The sequence below is a fragment of the Anser anser genome, assembly GCF_964211835.1.
Source record: "Anser anser genome assembly, chromosome: 1".
Taxonomy (NCBI): domain Eukaryota; kingdom Metazoa; phylum Chordata; class Aves; order Anseriformes; family Anatidae; genus Anser; species Anser anser.
The window spans coordinates 140,888,991-140,909,838 of NC_139720.1; the positions used below are offsets into that span (position 1 = coordinate 140,888,991).

Consider the following 20,848-nt stretch of genomic DNA (forward strand, 5'->3'; position numbering starts at 1 on the left):
ATTAGGAAATCTAATTTGTTACACTAGGGAACTGAAACAGAGCAGAGCCACAAGTATGTAACTTGCACTGTACATCTGCATAGTGTGGATTATTTTGAGAGTATAATGAGAGGCTTTTCAATGAATACCTAATGAAGGAATAAATAGGTACCTGTTAAAACGGCATGTGCCTGTCTAATGAATAACCCAGGCTATTAAATGCCCATGATCTTTAGGAATGGAAAAATATGTTATACATCAGTTACAACTAAATGGAAGCTGCTGTTAGATGGGCTGGATTGCACAGCGCTTTCACACCTTTTCTTTCTGCTTCACTTTTATCTTCTACGTATTGAAATGCCTGGATTGGTTTCTAACTTTAATTGTTGTAGCTGAAGTCTCGACTAGCAAAGTACTCCTCTGAAATGCCTCATTGGGAAAAATTGGCTCATTATGTGTATGTACAGCAGTTGAAGGTACAGTAAGTGTGGTACCACATATGGCATTGCTCCACTTGTCACGCCGGTCACAGGGGAGGGGACAGACCCCAGGGTGGTTTTTTGTAGTAGAATGGGAATCAGGCATCTGGGTTCACATCTCCCCACTGCAGCAGATGAACCTGGCCTTGAGCAAGGCTTTTGCACAGTCTGAGCAAGCCGTGCTCTGTAGGCATGCTTGGAGGGTAGATGCAGGACACTTCGGGTGTCAGCTAGCTGCAGTTGGATAGATGTGACATTTTTGCTGGAAAATACTCTGTGAAATTTCCATATGCTGTTGGGAAGGACAGGAAAGTTTTCTGGATTGTTTAGTTCCTTCTCAGACTGCAGTGAAATCCCTATTATTTGCCTGATTTCATCAAGCTCAGCAGTGGAATAGTCCTCGGGAGCGCAGAGAGTTACCGCAGAGTCTAACTGCCTCACAGAGAGTGTGATGATGAGGGAGGCCGTGCATTGCATTACATTTCTCATTATGTTATCTGCATCCTCCCTTAGATACTACCAGGCAATTAGGACGTTGTTATCCCCTGATAATGGAATCATTCATTCTCACTGGGAAAGCACAGTATAAGAGTAAAACCAAATCGCTTCAACAAAGTCAGCATGTCCCTTTTCCCTCCTTCTCAGCTACATTTAACATATGCAATGTGTATTTTTCCTGATAGCCAAACGGTTAGCAATGTACCAAGAACCTGATTCCGAGGAAGAAGAAGCAGCCCCCAAAGGAGGAAATTTATCCCAGCGTGACAGTATCTGTAGCCATCAGAGCATCAAAGTAGTCCACAGAAGCCAGAGTACCAAAACCCACCGCCGCACTGGTAGCAGAGCTGAAGCAAAAAGAGCAAGCATACTCTCGAAGCACACTGCATTCAGTAGCCCAATGGTAAGTCATAAGAACTAAATGTGCAGCCTCCTGTATCTTTTAACAGAACAATGTCCTGAAAAGGGAAAGATAAAGAAAGCTGCGGTGCATTGCGTACCTCTCATAGACTTCATCTTGGCATTTTTTCTTCTGTACTTTCAGTTTATACAAAAACAACCAAATGCAGCCATAGATCTTATCTAAATACCTTCTCTGTAGGAACAATCTAAAGGCAAAGAGAATCTGAAACCTTTGTTTTTGATTTTGAAAAGAAAATGTATGCCTCCCCTTTATTTACAGAAGCTGAGAGTAGCATAGGGTTGGAGATAACGGATTCTAATTGCTCTGCTTATGCCTCTCCTTTTCTTTTTTGTCAGAGGATTTTAAAACTAACAAGTGCTGGACTGCAATGCTCCATTCTTAGACACTGCTGACATACACAACAGCATAATTTTTATTGTGATTCAAGAATATCAGTGGATTGCACATGTATTAAAAAAAAAGAAACTTTACGTTTCAAATGATTTTGTGTCCGTACAACTTTGCTTTGGTTAATTATTTTATGCTATTGTAATTCCATGGAAATTTTGCCTGAGCTGAATCATAATAGGAGAGCAGAGAAGCCAAGTCTTGTCTATCTAGGGATTTGTATTGTTGTACTGTTGACACAAATCCACCCTCAAAACAAACTATGAATATGGGCAAAGAAAGATGCTGTTTGCAGTGGTGGAACTTCCCGATTTCAGTCAAGAGTAAGTTGTTTCAGTACAATTTGAAGCTGCACTTTTTACACACACGGTTCTGTGGTTGCTCATATTCATCAGCTGCTGAGCATCAGCAGATAAAATAAGATTCTACCGAAGAAAAAGCCCCAGTTCGGTTTATCTATTAGTCTTTTGTATCCTAGCATCCTGGTATCTTAAAGAATACCGGAGTTGGCTCTGACAAGAAATAGATGAAAGAAGTGGAAAGTGCTGATGAAATAGAGTGGAAAGTGCTCTGTGTTTCCGTATAAAAAACACACAAAGTGCTCTCAAATGTGTGGATAGTATTTGATCTCTAACAAACAATCCAACAGGCAGGAGAGCAGAGGAATATTAGTGTGTAACTCTCCCCCTTTCCACTATCCCCAAAGTAGATGAATATTGCCAGTATAATTATCCCCTATAATTAGTAGGGAAAAGAGCTGACAACACAGTTACTCACATTTCCATTTCTATCAGTAGCCTCATTATTAACTGTTTATTGTCTAGAATGGGAGTGTTACAGTCCTCTCCACCTCCACTGCGTGGTATGAGGCCACGATAAAACTCTTGGTGCTGACACTGTTTCAGACGCTTTGATTGCTTGATGCTGCTTTGGAAACATGCAGAATCACTGATATTAATCACTACTATTTATTATTAGGAGAAGGATATCACACCAGATCCTCGCTTGTTAGAAAAGGTGAATGAATGTGCGAAGCATCTGGAGATCATGAGGAGCCATGAACAGCCATTATCCCATCTGAGTCCAGAACTATGTGACATTTTTGACTTCTTCATTGCTTTGACTATATGCAATACGGTTGTGGTTACTGCACCAAATCAGCCCCGCCAGAAGGTAGGTTAAAGAAACAGCAAAATAGAGTTTAAGGGTCATTTCTATTAATACTAATTTATCTCTTAAGACGGAGACATGAAAATTGCTTGTTCTAGTGAGAAACAACTAGAACTAGTTCTAAGATGACTCTTAGAAGTGCAGTGTGAATGAGCAGGTTCAGTTAAGCATTGGTTATATGAAGCATGTTGACTATTTCATTTACCTTCAGGGTGAGATATGCTTTCATCTACAATTTCAAGGTACTTCCGAAAATTTCCTGAGTTCGTGTACTGTAACTTAATTGATAAATATATATATGTGTATGTGTATATGTATATGCACATACATATGTATATATGTAAGTATGCAAGTCTGTGTGGAAGCAAATTTGTAAATATGCAAGGCTGCCCAGAAAAGAATATAAGCTGTCAGTGAATGTTTTGTAAATATGGATTAAATTAAGAAAAGGGTCAGATTTTTAAAAAAAAAAAAAAAAGTTTTAAAGAGAATATGCTTGAGAAACATTGCTTAAATCTTTCAAACTGTGTAAAAGATGCATCTTTAGCTCATTGTGAGAAATGATGATCACTAATGCTTGAATTGGCCTAAACCAGTATCGCTGATGAATAAGAACTTCAACAATGCAATCCCAAGATGATCTGTAAGACAAAGCTATAGTGGAATGTAGTGTTAGAGCTAGCCCACAGCTGGAATTTCCATTCTGGAGAAAATTCTGAGATCTGTTTCTGTTCCAAATTGGAATAAAAATTGAACTAGTCTGCAAGATCACATGATTTTGTGCCAGGGAAGCATTTGGAGAATGGTAAACTCTGCTGCTTTATGAATGCTACACTGTTATACAATAATTGAATATATATTACTTTGAATATGCTATTGCAATTAATAACATTGTATAAAAGATTTAAATAAACTAAGATAAGTGATAAACTGAAGTGAACTGAAGGTAAAAGAGAAGACAGTAGAAGTTATTTATAATATGTTGCTACTAAAGACGTCACTGACATTGGAATATTCTCATAAAACTTTTCTGGTACCACACTTCTCAAAAGAAAACTCTGGCATTAGTGTATTTTTTACTACCTTCACCAAATATGCACAAAGAATGCCAATGCTTCCTGCTAACAATAGCCTTTCAGTAGGTACTACTAGTGGTGGTCCAACACTGACTGTCTATCCATTAGTCATATCTGAGGAGGTGAAAGGAGAAAAAATGTTTTAAATGCAAGCATACATGCTTTCACATGGAGACACAATTCTGAAGTTTTAGGTTGTTGTTGTTTTTTTGCTAGTAAGTCAGTTTTGTCCATTTACTTTCCCTTCTCAAATGACAAATGCCATTACTTTCTGCTCTCAAAGAAATTCTCCTTTTAAGTTGGAGCTACTTAGACTGAATGTCACTGTCTAAATTCTTGGGCAACTTTATTTTTTTTTTCATTGGTTTGTTCATTGCTTCTCAAGGTTAGAGATCGATTTGAACTAAAATCTCCAGTAAAAACCATAGAAGACTTCATCCGAAGATTCACTCCCAGTCGCTTGACCTCTGGATCTAACAGCAGCAGTTCATCTAGTCTAGCTACAAATAAATCAATGCACAGATGTGGTTTAAGTGTTCTTTCATCTACATCTACTGAGAGCACTTTATTAAAACTGGAAGAGAAGCTGGCATACTCTGCACAGATGAATAACAATGGCTACAGCTCCCAGCAAGGCAGGACACCTGTAGGGAGTGGACCTGAGGAAGGAGAACTCCGTTATGAAGCAGAGAGTCCAGATGAAGCTGCTCTCGTCTATGCAGCAAGGGCATATAACTGTTCTCTGGTTGGAAGGCTGTCTGACCAGGTATCAGTGGAGCTACCTCACCTGGGAATATTAAACTTTGAAGTATTACATACGTTGGGCTTTGATTCCATCAGGAAGAGGATGTCAGTAGTGGTCAGACATCCTCTCACAGATGAGATAAATGTTTACACTAAAGGAGCAGATTCAGTTATTATGGATCTTCTTCTACCCTGTTCTTCAGGTATGTCTCTTACTCACCCTTGGGGCCTGGGGGAGGTGGTTCTGCTTTACTGCTGAAAACTCACGTCTTACTGCCTGCTCTAGCATGTAGACCTGCCTGCTTTTGTTGTGAATACAGGGAATGGTAGAATGGCAGCCCTCTCTCTTCTTTTATGATACTTTGTTATTATAGCAAATTTTCTGTAACAAATTACTGGTTCTTTACCTTCAAGAATTAGTTAAATTAATTACAGTACAAGAACTTCTACAAGCAAACATTATTTTGAAACTATTATTTCTTGAAACTCTGCCAAAGCAAATTTCTTCAGGAAAACTTGCCTGGCAGTGCTTGGCTATTTCAGTATTTTATATGAAACTCAAGCGGCTCCTACTCCAGCTCCCCTATTTGTTTAATCTGTGAGTCTTCACCTCCTTTTGTTGTAATATGTTTGCATAAATCAAAGTTTTTGTGTTGCATTTGACAATGATGCTAAAGGGCACTGTGAATCAATCAGACATCAGAACAGAAAGATAGTGACAAAATAAGGAGAGATGCTGTTCAGATGAGAATTTTTTTGCGTCAGATAGTGGTAAAGAACAGACGTGTAGCTGTGAACAGGTGAACATGGACTACTTCCCTAAAGTCTGCAGCACCCAGGTGTCACATGAAACAGGGACAACTTTAAATAGCTACTAATTGTAGTGAGTTAAATTCAAGAAAAACCCTGTAAGATTTCAGAAGTTAGCGGAAACACAGGGGCGTCAGTTGGCATGAATCAGTTTGCATCTAATTTACTGCATGTTCAACACTGAATTTAATCGAGTGTTTAAGGGTTACCCCAGTATGAATGGACAGAACCCGAAAGTGCTAGAGGTGCTTCCTGTGTTTCACTAGTGCATTGACTTTGTGGTTACGTTGACATTAGCTGGAGTAAACAATTGTGAAAGGCTTATACTGTGTAATTTTAGTTTAATGAAATACAGAAAAATGTTGGCATTACTTTTCTGTTTACAGCGACATAAATCAAAGCACAGCCAAAAAATTAAGAACAACTTGTCCATAACTAACAACAAAGTATTCATGAATAATTTTCTGGTAAAGATCTGATATCACAGAAGGTACATACAGCATCTTTGGAAACTTGTTTCCCTCTAAAGAACTGACAGAGAATTTGGAGTACTAAGAAGAAATACTAATAACATACCTGGAAAACAGTGTTTGGGAATGAGTTCTCAGAATGAGAACTGAGCATTAAAATGAAATGATTATTTTATGCCAAGTCTCAAATATTTTTTCACCTCCATAAAATAAAAATAGTATAGACTATGTTTGAAACTACTGTGTACATTCATGGTAGATACAATGGGTGGAAGAATTTTCGAGCAAATATTCAGGTGGGTCTAGGATTTAGGTGGGCAACAAGACCAGCTAGAAACCAACCAGCGGCAACATTACAAAAGTTGGTGTGAATCAGAAATGCAGGAGCAGGTTTCCTGTGTGTTGTTAGCAGCGAGGAAATTCCATAGCTGGGCAAATACGGTGATTTCAGCACCTTCACAGGCAAATGAATTGAACGATGCTTTGAGTTTGTGCTTTTCTTTTTCTCTTTTTAGCCCAAAATGAACTGTGTTTTAGTATATTTTGCTTTTGCAAGCAATGTAAAGTGCAGTCACTAGAACTTCATAAGCAGTTTCCCTTAATTTCTAGCCATCTGATCCACTGCTGGCTTCAGTAATTCTGTGAGTTTCAGCGGATCTGTCTGAAAAATGTTTGACATTTCTCTTGAACAGCTTCACTCATGGAATTGAACTCAGAGTCTCTGCCTGCTGTATCCTAATGTCAGAGGACATTTTGTAAATTCCTGAGGGAGATGCCTCTTTTTCACGCTACAGGGAGGTATTCCCCGAGTAGAGGGGTCCTCCAAGGATTTATGCTATGAATATTATATATATATTGCTGGATCCGTCTGTGGTGTTCTCTGTTGATAATGGAATGTGTGAAGGGGAATGTAAATATTACAAGAATTCAGGCATTTATCATTTTAAGTAATGGACCAATAAGTGAATCAATGCGACAGCTAATCCCAGTGCTCTTGTTTTGCTATGTTAATGCCTCAGGGATGTGTAAATTGTACACAAGTCAAGTGTGCATTTTGAGGCTTAGTGATACTTGTGCTCTCAGACTGAAAGATCGAGGCAGTGCTGTGTCCATAATCTCCTTGCACAACTGGGTCCTATGAAACACAAAGTTTCTGTTTCTGAGGAAGAACCTTTTAAAATGCCACAAGGAACAGCCCAAAATTAGATGCAAAAGCACTGTGTTGTAGCTTCAGTTGTATCTCATTAAAAAAAATAAATAAAAAAATCACCGTGAGCTTCAAAACTTGAAAGTTTCTGAATTCCCTCCATTCGTTCTGCTTGTATATCTAGCTGAGACTCTGAAAGCTGACATTTTCTGATAGCACACAGATATTTTCAAAAGCCTTGAAATGATTCCCAAAAGCATATTGTTTTTACTTTATCTCAACAGTCTCTATGTTCATAAATAAGAAAGTTACTGTTTGAGTCAATAACCAGCTCGCACAGGGACTGTGAACATAAGTCACTGAGAAAACAATGACTGGGCTGGCTTTTTACAGCTTGTGATTATGGAAGGAAATGAAGCAAGCAAAATGCCACTAGCTCTCTATCATTCTTCTCTAGAAGACATATTTACTGGTTTTCACTTCCATAGTGCATGCGGTCGTGCTGCTAAGCATGGGAACTGCATCACCCCAACTAGAAAGAATCTCCACAACTGGATTTTTGTCTGTAAGAGATCCCTTCCCCCCTTTTAACTTCTGAGCCCAAGCTGAATCTCTGGATAAGGCCGATAAGGCATATGGAGAGCTAGCAGGAGTTTTAGCTCGCATTGGTGTGCTGGTAGAGGAGAGAAATGCAGTCATTGCTGCTGGAATTGAGAATTCACATGGGAAGTGGTGTGCACAGCTCTGTTTGTAGAGAATTACTGTCTTTGTTCATTGAAGCATTATGATCTTGTGTTAGTGCCCATGGTATTCAGACAGATCTGAAGTGATTAACGCCACTTAACCTTAGAGTAGGTAGAAATGGCTTTTGCTGTGTTTAAGCACCTTTTCAAATTTGCACCATTTGAAATCAGTGAGTGACTGAAACAGCCGGTAGCATAAGACTGAGTGGGATATGCAAGAAATACAGCATTTGGCTCTAGAATAGTGATGTATCACAATAAATTAGGAACAGTGCTTGCCTACTTTATTCTTTTAAAGTGAAAAAAGGCTGATTCAGTCATACAAGAAGCCTCCAAGAAGATGTGCTGCAGTACTTCTCCCAGAAAAAAAAAAATAATAATTTATTGTACAGCCAACTCGCATATGCCAAAAAGACTATTATGCACAGATAGAAAAGAAGCTAAATGAAACTTTTAGGTTGCCAGTTCAGTATCTGTATATTTCCGCTGTATGTTGTAGATGAATCTGTTTGTGAGCTGCTTAAATAGCTTCTGCAGGAACCTGTGGTGTGTATGTTGGAGCCATAAACTACAGTGTAAGAAAGGCCTTTCCAATTTCAAGTAATATTCATAGGAATGCTCTTCCAGAGTAAAACATCTGCACTATCCGAGAAAATCTGTATAATAGCATAGGTAGCATTAATAGATACATAGACAGGCCTACCAGGATATTCCTACCAGTATTTGCCACGTGACTTTAATTAGAGATGAGGAATGCATGGAATACCCCAGTCTTTCTGGAGTCCTTTAGGAACAGCTGGGTGTGTGCACTCCCAGCTTTGCAGACCTGGAGAAGATGGAACGGTCTTTAAAGGTGACAAAATAGCTATACAGAGAGTGAAATATGCTGACACATGGTTGAGGTAACAGGGAAAAAAAAAAAAAAGAATATTGGGATTCCAAACACCCAACCCCTTCCTTCCTACAATATCAGAATCAAAAATCACAGGATGGTTGAGGTGGGAAGGGACCTCTTGAGATCATCTGGTTCGACCCCTCTGCCAAGCAGAATCACCTAGAGCACATTGTGCAGGATCACATCCAGGAGGGTTTTTAAATATCTCCAGAGAAGAAGACCCCACAACCTCCCTGGGCAACCTGTCCCAGTGCTCTGTCACCCTCACAGTAAAGAAGTGCCCTCTCATATTCAGCCGGAACCTCCTGTGCTTCAGTTTCTGCCCGTTGTCTCTTATCATGTTGTCAGGCACAACTGAAAAGAGTCCAGCTCCATCCTCTTGACACCCTCCCTTCAGACATTTATACACATTGGTGAGGTCTGCCCTCAGTCTTTTCTTCTCCAAGCTAAACAGTCCCAGCTCTCTCAGCTTCTCCTCCTAGGACAGATGCTCCAGTCCCCCAGTCACCTTCACAGTCCTCCTCTGGACTCTCTCCAGTAGCTCCATGTCCCTGTTGTACTGGGGAGCCCAGAACTGGACACGATGCTCCAGGTGTGGCCTCACCAGGGCTGAGTAGAGGGGCAGAATCACCTCCCTTGACCTGCTGGCAACACTGTTCTGAGTGCACCCCAGGACACCATTGCCCTTCTTGGCCGCAAGGGCCCATTGCTCGCTCATGGTTCACCTGCTGTCCACCAGGACTCCCAGGTCCCTCTCTGCAGAGCTGCTCTCCAGCAGGCCAGACCCCAGTCTGTACTGGTGCTTGCGGTTATTCCTCCCTAGGTACTGCACCCTGCATTTGCCCTTGTTGAACTTCATGAGGTTCCTCTCCGACCAGCTCTCTGGCCTGTCAAGGTCCTTCTGAACACAGTACTTCTAAATGTACTGAAGCCTCCGAATGCCCAATTAGGCACTGTGCTGCTGTATAAATAAGAAAGTGTTGATGTGTATAGATAGACATATATGTGTACACACGGTCACATATAGCAAGATCAAGTTGAGTATGACTGCACGATGAGAACATGGGTACTGAAAAGTATAAACAATAGGATATTCACATCATCTAATTTAGATAGCTACATTAACTGCTTATGGTAAGGCATAGTGACCATAGGTCCTCAGTTTGGTCAGTTGAGAGAGATAAGGACATCCAGTGGTCAGCTCAGATCATCTATATTAGGTCTCTGCAAGCGCTCAGACTTTGGTGATGAGTAGTGCTCACCTGACTCAGTGACTGGCTACAGTACAAATACCAGTGACACGACTAGTGCATTAAGAAACAGCTCCAATTACGAATTATAATCCTGAGATGATTCTACAAAGCCAAAAAACATGCAGACTTTTTTTTTAAAAAAATGGATGACATCAGAGAATAGGAAAGTTGCCTCAAGGTACCGGTCATTCCCATCAATGGTTTCAATCTAAAAACTTACCAGTTTCCTTTAGCAGTAACACTGCATTTCGTATTATTGAAGGTCGCTATGACAGTACATTGTACATGAACCTGTCTTGATCCTAGATGATAAAAAAGATACATATCACCTGTTTTTAACTTTTGAAGACCTCATTTCAGGTAATGAGATGGAACAAAATGCGTTACCGTCATATTCATTAATCTTTTTTGATCACAGTGCGAGCACATTGAAACAATCCCTTCTAAAGGGAGAAAAGGATCAGAGGCTCAGTCCCAATTCTGAACTCTTACACATGGCTTTAAGGCGGAAAAAAACTGAGTGGAAGTTGTGCTGATGCACTCAAGGTAGAACTAGCTGTGAGGTCTGCATAAATGTAAATTGTGTTTTGAATGAAATCAAAGTCACACCCAGAACTTCTTGCATTGACTCAGACCAGTAAGTAGTGTAGTATCCATATAGTACTAACAGTAGTACTAGTACCTTCATATCCTTAGATATACAAAACAGAGCACCATTTCTCTTTCTTTTGAGATATTAACCTATGAGGAAAACTAAGTGCTATTTTTAAAAGTATCATTTTTCTGCACATAACGATATGTACAGAAGCCTTTGCTAATACTCTATTTGAAATCATACTTCTCTTTCTGACATTATTGGTTGCTGTGAAGATTATCATGATTTCTCAAAGTATTCAGGACAAACAAATACTTAAGGAGTAAGAAAAAGACAGTCTTTCTAACACAAATTCACAATGACATTTGAAGAGAGAGGAAAGAAAAGATAGAACAAAAAGATAGGATTTTTTTCTAAATGGAATGGTTGACTTGAAAGTTTTCCAGGAGATATCAACAGCTCTTTAAAAGTATCAGTTTTAAAGTGGTGGTACAGTAAGTACTGTAGACACATTTCTATTCTCTGAGGCCATTCAACTGCTGTTATTTTTCAATCACCTTTTATTCATATCTAGGTGACCCTCGGGGTAAACATCAAAAAAAAATCCAAACCAAAACCCAGAATTACCTTAATCTGTATGCTGTGGATGGGCTGCGGACCCTGTGCATTGCAAAAAGAGTAAGTAAATGCAGGATCTTAGTTCACTTTTAAGGAGAGTCTTGACAAAGATTACTGAAGACATTTATGAATTTATTGTTCTTGATTTATAGCTTTCTTTTTCATTTTATTCAGTAAAGTATGAATACATCTGCATCACTTTGCCTGTGCCCTCACATACTCTTTTAAACAGGTTCTCAGCAAAGAGGAGTATGCCTGTTGGTTAAAAAGTCATTTGGAAGCAGAATCTTCTATGGAAAATCGTGAAGAACTCCTGTTTCAGTCAGCACTGCAGATAGAGAAGAATCTGCATCTGCTAGGTAATGAAATGAGAGCTGGACATGAAGTTAAAATGTGTTAAAAATTCTGAAAGCTTGGCTGTGAAATCCATTCTTTCCTTTAAATGCTTTGTGACAGTACAGAAATTAGCTTCTTTTGGACTTTGTTGTAGCTGTCATGTGCAGCACCACAAAGGAATGGGATTATAATTAATGTAGCAGACATATCCCGTTTTCCTTGCTCCTGCAATCATTTTATCACTAGTGAAATGAGCGGAGTTAAACAAGAGATGCATTTGACACAATATCATAAATGGGAACTGCTGCTCTAAGTAGGAGGAGGACTTGGCCGAAACCTGTCTACAGAATTTCTTTGGGTTAGTGCCACTTTACCATGTCAGAGAGTTCCATGACTCCAGGGGCACCAGAGATGCTCATAAAGCAAAGCTCATAAACTGCAGTTGTGAGAGGCATCAACTCTCATATACATCAAGTTTAGCACGTGTTCTCGGGGCCTGTGTGCTCTGTGGAAGGGGATTGCGGTACTTTGTAATGGTGTAGATAAGATCAGTGTATGTAAAATGTATTCCGAGGACAAAGTCATCCCATTTCTCTGCTCAGCTGAGATGTAGAAAGCACTGAGATTCTGAATTGTATATATATATCCACTATTACTCCAAACATCCAACTGCTTTTTCTGGCAAGGGCACTGGGACAGTCATAACACTGATGGAACTAACAACCTTCGGTATTTGCCAGCATGCCTGTCTCTGGGAGGCGAGATCCACGTCAACCAACTTCTGATGTGTCTACTCTAGATCTCTCAGGCTCCCTGTATAACCAGAGGAGAGAGAAAAAAATAGAAAGTGCAGTTCATTTGATCGGATTTAGATACCTGCTCTGGGATTAGAAGCAAGGCTTCTCTCTGACTTAAAGGGATCCATGAGTTGACTAGTTCTGACCACATTAATTGGGAAAATCCCACCATGTTTGTCCCTGTTGGCTCAGTAAAAAAATACTGAAATTGAACTGTGAGATTAGTAAGTGAGCTCTAGCCAGAAGTAAACTACCTGTTCAGCCAGGAATTGTTACCCAGGAACCTCATAATGTGGTTTGGGTCTTGCAGTGGTCAGTTAAGCTTCAGTTCTGGGAATAAAAAAGTGAGTCTGGTAAAGGAATGTCTTTTCCTTTGTGCACTGTTTAGATAATAAAAGCTTTCATCACATTGCACTAAGAATGTGTTTTCACCTCCATGACTGGTGCTCAGACTTTGGGAGGATTTCTACTGCTAAAATGCTTTTGTTCAAACAACAGCGACAGCAATAATAAATAGCTGACAGAAGTTTCCTTTCCTTTTCCTGTTGCTCAAGGTAATTTGCATGTTTGTCATCTCCACGTTCTAGTAGTGAGGGCTTACATGTCCTTGCATTGAAACCACTCTGAAGTTCAGTGGAGCACTGACATATCGGTGATGACACTGAATTTTGTCCTCAGCTGCTTTTGCTATAGTATTTGAAAATGGATTTATGAAAGCATAGGAAAGATACTCAGTTTATTATAAGCAAGTAGGAAGATACACTGAAAGTATGAAAAAGCCCCGTTTTACTTCCACATCATGGCCAACAAATTTATAATTTATTCTCTACTACATCTTGTTGGGCAACCAGTGTCTATCTGAAAGAACAAAAAGCAGCAACAATGCAGGAAGAGGTTTATGTCTAAAGCCCAATGTGCAGTTGCCAAGCTGCAGTTCTGCTGTCATTCCTCTTTGAAAGGGAGAAATCTCTAATGGCCAGGCCTCTTTTAGTTGAGGAAAGGCAGTCAAGACCCTTTAGAAAAAAGCTATCTCCTAGAATCAGGATCTTTTCAAGCACCATTCAGAAGAAATGGCAAAGATACAGAGCAGAGAAACAATAAGTAAAGACACATCAGCCTTGTGAACCACTGATGGTACAAGTGGCATCAGGTTGCTTTTGAAGTTTTGAATTCTGGATTTGCTGTTGACTGTTGATGCAAATGTTTACCCTAGCTGCTTTCTGCTCCTTCCGGATACCTCTAAAAAGCTGCCTGTGCAGTCTTGCAGCCATTGTTAGTTTAGTGTAGCTGTTTCCCAGTGTAAGTGACTGTTGTGTTTTTTTTGAAAAATCCAAATTTACAATTTGAGGTGAACTCTAAGTGCTTATTTAACATGGAATAATTTGGTTTTTTTCTGTCTGTTTAGGTGCAACTGGCATTGAAGACCATTTACAGGATGGTGTTCCAGAAACCATTGCAAACTTGCGCAAAGCTGGGTTGCAGATTTGGGTTCTTACTGGAGACAAGCAAGAAACAGCTGTTAATATTGCGTATGCCTGCAAGCTACTAGATCATGATGAGGAAATCATCACTCTGAATGCTGAGTCACCAGTAAGCAGATCCAGTACTATACTGAAGTCTATTTGTGAACTAGCTTTGCTTTATTTTCAACTTGTAAAATTAAAAGTTTGATGGCTTTTTTTCCTTTCCCTCTTTTTTTTCTTCTTTTCCTGCTTCAACCGTAATTTTCAGGTAGGACATGTCTTTGAATACTTTTCAGTGAATTCTATTTCTAAGTTGTAGTGTCATGTATCATAAACTTACTGAAGACATTTAACTGTGTGTATTGGGATCCACCATGAATGAAAACATGCCATAACAACATAAATGCCTGCCTTTGTTTTGCATTCTGAAAACATCCCTAGTTTTGCTTATTGGCGCCAAAAACAGCCTGTTATTAAATGCTTGTTGAGGAAGAAAAAAATGAATTGAAAATTTCTGCTTTATTTTACACCACTGAAATGTAATATTTAGATAACTCAGTCACTCATGTTTTCTCGGGTGTTTTATTCTCTGGAGATAGAAGCAGTGCTTAAATTTCAGTGCTAGCACTCTGAGTCAGAAAACCACATCTACATTAATGACTTGCTTCCTAACGGACCTTTTCTAATTCTTCTGAATTACTGATCTTTCCTGTGCTCAACTTGTCGCAACCAGACAGTCACAGTTTACTGATACGGTCTAACATACAAGGAACCAGACCGATAGTGCTATAGTCCTTTAATGGGGTGATAAAATTGGACTTCAGATCAGCAGAGGAGAGGTAGGCCAGCAATATCCAGCTCCAATTCCTTTCGAAAAGGAAGAAAAGATAACAGCATTTTCCGTTCTTGAGTGTATCAACTGAACTGGTAAACTGACTTTCCATGATCTTTCGTTTTTTGTCATACTTTGCTGTACAACCAGTAGCATTTCATTTTAAATGTTCATATATTCTCAATAACATCTCTTAGTTGAGTATGTCTAGGACAGATAATTCAGCTTAAATAACCTTTAATTGGCCTTTAACAATGCTTAACTACTTGATATGAGTTGTAGGCGTATACATGGTGCTCATCACCATGCTTAACTTGGTACTGATACTGATTATATCATTCCCCGACACTGTTATTCTGAGAAGGAGCTAAAAGAAATTAGTTTAGCATACAATAATGCATGTTAAAGATGAGTGAGTTTTTAAGCTTTTCTTGTCTTCATTGCTGTCATATCTTAGGCCAAAATTGTGTTAAGAGCTAATAGAGAAAAAGAATATTAGAGATTAAAACTTTCACAGTGCAGCAAATATTACACATTCTCCATATTCCTTATTCTTAAATATACAGCAAACACAGATGTTTGAATACATGTTCTTTTCTCTCAAGCATATTTATTTTGAATTTTTTTTCAGGAGACATGTGCTGTCTTGCTGGAGCAGTGTCTGCAATGCGTAGAGTCTAAATTTTCAAACAACACAATAGACGAAGCTACTGGAAACATGACTATTGGGTTCACCCCTCTCTATCCACCCTCTTCCTCTGTGCTTTCCAGCTTGGGCCTAGTGATTGATGGAAGGACTCTAGCTTATGCCCTGGAACCTACTCTAGAAGATAAATTTCTTGCACTAGCCAAGCGATGCCGTTCAGTACTGTGTTGTCGCTCTACCCCACTCCAAAAGAGCATGGTAGTGAAACTAGTCAGAGACAAACTCAAAGCAATGACCTTGGCAATAGGTAAATATCTCATCTTAAACATGCCCGCATTGGTGTTTATTGTGCCTTGATAATCTTGGGTTTTGACTTGCAACACAAACCTTCCAGCTGCTGTACAACTCACCTTCTAGTTATGTCTGAAAATGTGTCAGGCCATTCTAACACATTTATTCAAAAACAATATAAAACTCTGGAGTAGTATTTGGGATTTCTTCCTACAGAAGTTAGATACTGGTGATCTAGGGATGCTATGAGGTTTTAGCATGTCCAAACACTGCTGTGAAGAATTGGGTTAGCTGATACTGTGCAGAACACCATTTTGCAGTACTGTATTACACAGAACAAAAGTGTGCTCACTGTTGTTTCATCCTGTCATGATTAAGCTCAAGGTTCTGCATTTTTCATCACAAGTACGTCATACAGCATAGGCATGAATTGACCATCTCTGTATAAAGAATGAATTTATGATGGGCATCATGCCAGCTCTTACAATGCATCCCTGCTAATTGTAATTGGCAGAGGTCAGATTTTGTCATACTCCCTGGTTTAAATCTTAGAGCATTTTTCATGTTTCCATGATTTTTACGTATGATTTATATATGACATATCAACCAGCTTTTCTTTCCCTATCTCAAGTTTAGGGTCACGTTACGCTAGAAGATACAATTGTAACATACATTGTCACAAAACACCCTAGCTTTCACCTAGATATCTTGGTCAATCATAACAGCAACACACGTGGGTTGGACCTACCCATCAGAAATCCTAAGTACATATAATAGTTGCGAGACTCCTGTGACATCCACAGCACCAAATGTGTGCTGATTTTAATAATTCTCATGCCTACTAAATTACATCAACTCAACTGTGCCTTCCTCGCACTTAATTTATGTCTTTGGCTGACTGACCATGGAAATAATCATTTGCATACATGGTCAAAATATCTAACTGGTTAACTTGAATTATCCAGAAAACTTAAAAACAATAGTGGAGACTGGGCAGCTTTGTTTTCATTCTGAGCAACACAAACATGTGGGTTAAATTTAAGCTCCTGCTCTGGCTTAAAAACTAAGTAGTCCCATTTCACTTTTAACCAACATGAGCTAACTTGGGTTGTTTTGCACAGTCACAAAAACATCAGTTTTATCTCCTGTCGCTTGCAGTATCATGACTAGAAAGAGAGCAAGAAATGGTGACCGTGCAACCACTGTAGATAAATCTACCTGTGATGAAGTATTAGAGATCTCAGACTGGTCAACCCAAGTCAAGAATTCACTTTTGCTTTTTAACTTTATTGCATTGTTGAGTATGTAGGCATCCTCATTGGCTTTTGGCATCCTTGCACGTTTCATTCTTAATCATACCTGACAGCAGGCAGATAGTTGTCAGGAAGCAAGAGTGTTAGGAAGCGCTTGCTTGGAGTGTTTTAGTGTTTATATAGTTCAGGCCTGACATTTTAGGTCTTACTAAAAGGAGAAGTGTTTGGTTTATTTTTGCTTGCCATGATAAAACAGTCTACAAAGATCAGAACGTATCGGTAGCTTTGCCAAGCTTTGAAACTTATGTTCCAAAGATGGATCCTTTCCTACCTCATCTCCCTTACTATACCCAGCCAAAACTCAATAATAGCTAGTTTTCTTTTCCTTTGCTGTTTCCAACTTTTCCTGGTCCAGTAATGACAAACAAAACTGTATCTTCTCATTTTTAGGTGATGGTGCTAATGATGTCAGTATGATCCAAGTTGCGGATGTTGGTGTGGGGATCTCTGGTCAAGAAGGCATGCAGGTAACGTTGCCCATTCACTGAAAAGCACTCCCATGAAAGGGTGAAATAGGCACTTCCCATGTGCTAGCTCGATGAAGCTGTCTGTGGATAGCCAGCACAAATAAATGAGCAGCTGCAAGTTATACTGAGGAGTGCCAGTTGTGCTCCATAAGAATGCTTTCAGCTTGAGTTTGAGCTTTTATTTGTTCTCAGAGCTGTGCTGAGCTTACACATGTAACCATCTCAGAAAATTCAACTTATCAGATCATTCTAAGCAATATATTTAGAGAAATCATTTATTAAATACTGGTTTCAAGGAGGAAAAAAGCTTTTCCATGTATTATTTAGACAGGAAAAAAGGTTCACCCTATTCTGGCTTTATCTTCCTCTCTTGCATTGCTTGGTAGACTGACACTGAATAGCTGCACAAGCCCATTCAGCTGAAGCAGCTTATTTGCATGGTGTGGTGGTATCTCTTAGTCCAAACACCCACGCATCTTGTTCACTTAGCCCTATTCAGACAGCAGATCAGTCAAGAAAGAGAAAATTGCAGCTTTTTGCAGAACCACTGCTCCCAACAGCACCATTCCAAGTTTTGGTGTTCGCCCCATTTCCTGCCACAGGGAACATCAAGGTAAAGGGACTTCCCCTGCAGTTTTTTGGATGTGTTCAGCCTGTTATTATTGTATTTGCCACTGTATAAGAGGCACTTCTCTCATCCCCAAAAGAGAGTATGTATATTTATAGGATATATTTACCTACTGTATTACCTAGTGCCTATGCCTCCTAATGCTAATGCAGCTCAGTTGCAGTGCTAGAACCAGAAGTAGCAATAAGACCCAGAGAATGAGGAAGATCCATCATTTCCACAACCTATGTTGTATTTAGTCTGGGTGCAGACAAATTACATGAGAAAACAGTAGCTCAGTATATGACAAAGAGTTCTTCAGGCAAGATGGGAAGCGTTTCCATCCTGAGAACCTGAGCAGATGAGCATACTCCTTAACTTAGTTACCAGTGGGCGGTTCTCTGACCCACATTGTGTTTTTTGCAATGCTGGCTGGATGTTTAGTTCAAAAGGGAGGAAGGGCCTCCTTCACACTGTGCACAAGCTGGTGATAGATTTTTATTCCATGGAGTTTCATGAATACTGTAACTTAACTGGGTTAAAAACACAGACTCATGAAATAACAATCTCACTGAGCCATGAACTTGGATGGCAACTTTGTGCATTTTCTGACATGCAAATCACCAGAAGCTGGGACAGTACCCTGGAGAAAAGTCAGATGTTTTTCCTATTCATATGCTCTTCCAAAGGCATCATCTCTTGGCCCTTGTTGGAAGATGAATACTAGGGAAGATATGCTTCAACCCGACCCCGTTGAGCTATTACATTTTTTCTACTTCCTGTTTAAATTGTTGAGTGGGTTTGGTCGAAGTCATCTCCGGTGCAAGTGGACATCCATCAGTGCTATTCAAACAGAAAGATTTCAGGCTTAAAATCCATTAAAAATGCTTATCCAGACTTGGTAGCAGCTGTAACTTAGACTGGAAGAAGCTACCACAAAAATATTCAGACATTCATTGTGCATATGGCATCCCAGCCATATGCCCTATGGTTCTGACTTTGGTGGATGGAGAGGGCAGGAGAAAAGCAAGTCTTGGATTAAGCTAATGCCACGTACGTTCACTGCTATGTAACAAAGCCCCGAGAGCTTTGCATAGCTTCTGCAGTATCACTCTGTAAGCATGGCTAAGATCCACAGAACCCGGAGGAGACTGTGGGGTCTCCTCCAAGCCATCAATTTAAAAAAGGTCTGCCCCTAGCTCCTTGGGTCTTAGCATCTCTTATCAACTTAGCAGCGCTTATCACCTGTATATTAATTCAGATCACTCTTTTTTGCCTAATGCAGACATAGGTAATGCTTGTGGCATTTTTTTAACTCCTCTCCCCATTATGCTACTTTCAACAGAGCTCGTGCACTTAAAATAACTAGTCCTCAAATGCCCCTGGTTTTTGCATGTATTTAAATCTGAAAGCTGTTCGCTCATTAACCCATTAAACTATCTTTTTTTTTTTAAAATGAAAGTTCAATAGGGTGGAAAATATTTGCAGATCCCTTCCTTTGCTCCAAGGTCCTAAGAACTTTGCAGGCCTTTTTACTATAAACAACTGTCAGAATCTTACACATGCAGATACTCAAAAGGCGTTGAGGATTTGGATGTCTAAAACAGCAATACTGCCTGATTTATTTTCTTTCCACATTCTATGGAAGCATGTGGAGTATGAATCATGTTTTCCTGTGAAAAAGCTGGAAGAAAAAATGTGAAAATGAAGAGGATATTTTGAGGTGAAATAAACATGCAAATGTAATTGGATAATACTGTCTTTCCATATTCCTCACTCTAATCAAAATGGAATTTAAAAAAAAAAAAAACTGACACCTCACAATGCGTTGTGAAGTAATATGCTAGAAACACAACAGGAAAGAAGCGTTAGCACTGGAATAGGCTGAGATAGGGTGGAGGACAAGGAAACAGGTGTGGCACAGCTTTGCTCTCAAACTGTGAAGAGCGACTTTTCTGCAAGACAAATCAGACTGTTGTGTACAGTGAGGTTATAACAACTGTATCTCAGTACCTGAGAAATCCCAGCGTGGGTCAAAATATTAAAAAATGTCCCAGTGCTTATATAAATCTACTGCTTAAATTACACTGTATGTATACTTTCTCCTGCATACTGTTTCTCCTGCATACTGTAGAGTTTAATAGCTTCTAGAAGCACTTGCTTGGTAAAACTGAGCCCTTTTGATGATTTAACAAGAAAGGGGATTAGTAAGAATTAAATGGAAAGAAGTCTTTTGTTGAAAACCACTGCCAAAATATACCCTACAGAGTATGAGGAAGACTTTGGCCCTCTGGAGATTTTCACCTTTCCTCATGCTTCTGCTGAACTTTGAGAAGAGTGTTGATATAAAAATTAAAATTGAAATGTAAAGTAGTATTACATGAAATCTTAATGTGATCCTAGGGATATGGAAAACCGTGAAACAGCTGTGATAACCATTATTTACAAGACCGTCTCATCTAGATGTACAGTGCCTTGAATTTTAGTCAGTCAGAAGTAGAGAGAAGTGGGTGACTCATTTTGTCAATGTGTTTGGCAGGCTGCACAGCCCCAGAGGAGTCTGATCTAGCATGATTTTTCATAGATGGTTTTAGCCTGCAATTTAAAAAATCCCTCAAAATACTGATATCTCAGGACATTTGAGTCAATATTATAAGCCAGGATTGCAAATTTTATTTTAAAATAGTATTTTTATTGTTTTGTCTTTTAAAGTCCAGTGATTATGATGCAAGCTCTTAACTGTTTATTTCTTATTTTATTCTCTTGAAGTTCATTTTGCCCTGTAAGTAACCCTTTGGTTTTACAGAA

General features: G+C 39.4%; 1 protein-coding gene across 2 annotated transcripts in view; it reads left to right on the forward strand.

The window, feature by feature from the left end:
• ATP10A (ATPase phospholipid transporting 10A (putative)) overlaps positions 1-20,848 on the forward strand; it is a 113,979-nt gene that overhangs the window by 82,979 nt on the left and 10,152 nt on the right. For both annotated transcript variants that reach the window (XM_083847825.1, XM_083847826.1), the window contains 8 exons: positions 1,142-1,359; positions 2,746-2,940; positions 4,399-4,960; positions 11,245-11,348; positions 11,521-11,647; positions 13,827-14,011; positions 15,348-15,669; positions 17,357-17,433. In XM_083847825.1, coding sequence (XP_083703951.1) covers positions 1,142-1,359; positions 2,746-2,940; positions 4,399-4,960; positions 11,245-11,348; positions 11,521-11,647; positions 13,827-14,011; positions 15,348-15,669; positions 17,357-17,433 — 1,790 coding nt within the window. The remainder of the gene's footprint in view (positions 1-1,141; positions 1,360-2,745; positions 2,941-4,398; positions 4,961-11,244; positions 11,349-11,520; positions 11,648-13,826; positions 14,012-15,347; positions 15,670-17,356; positions 17,434-20,848) is intronic.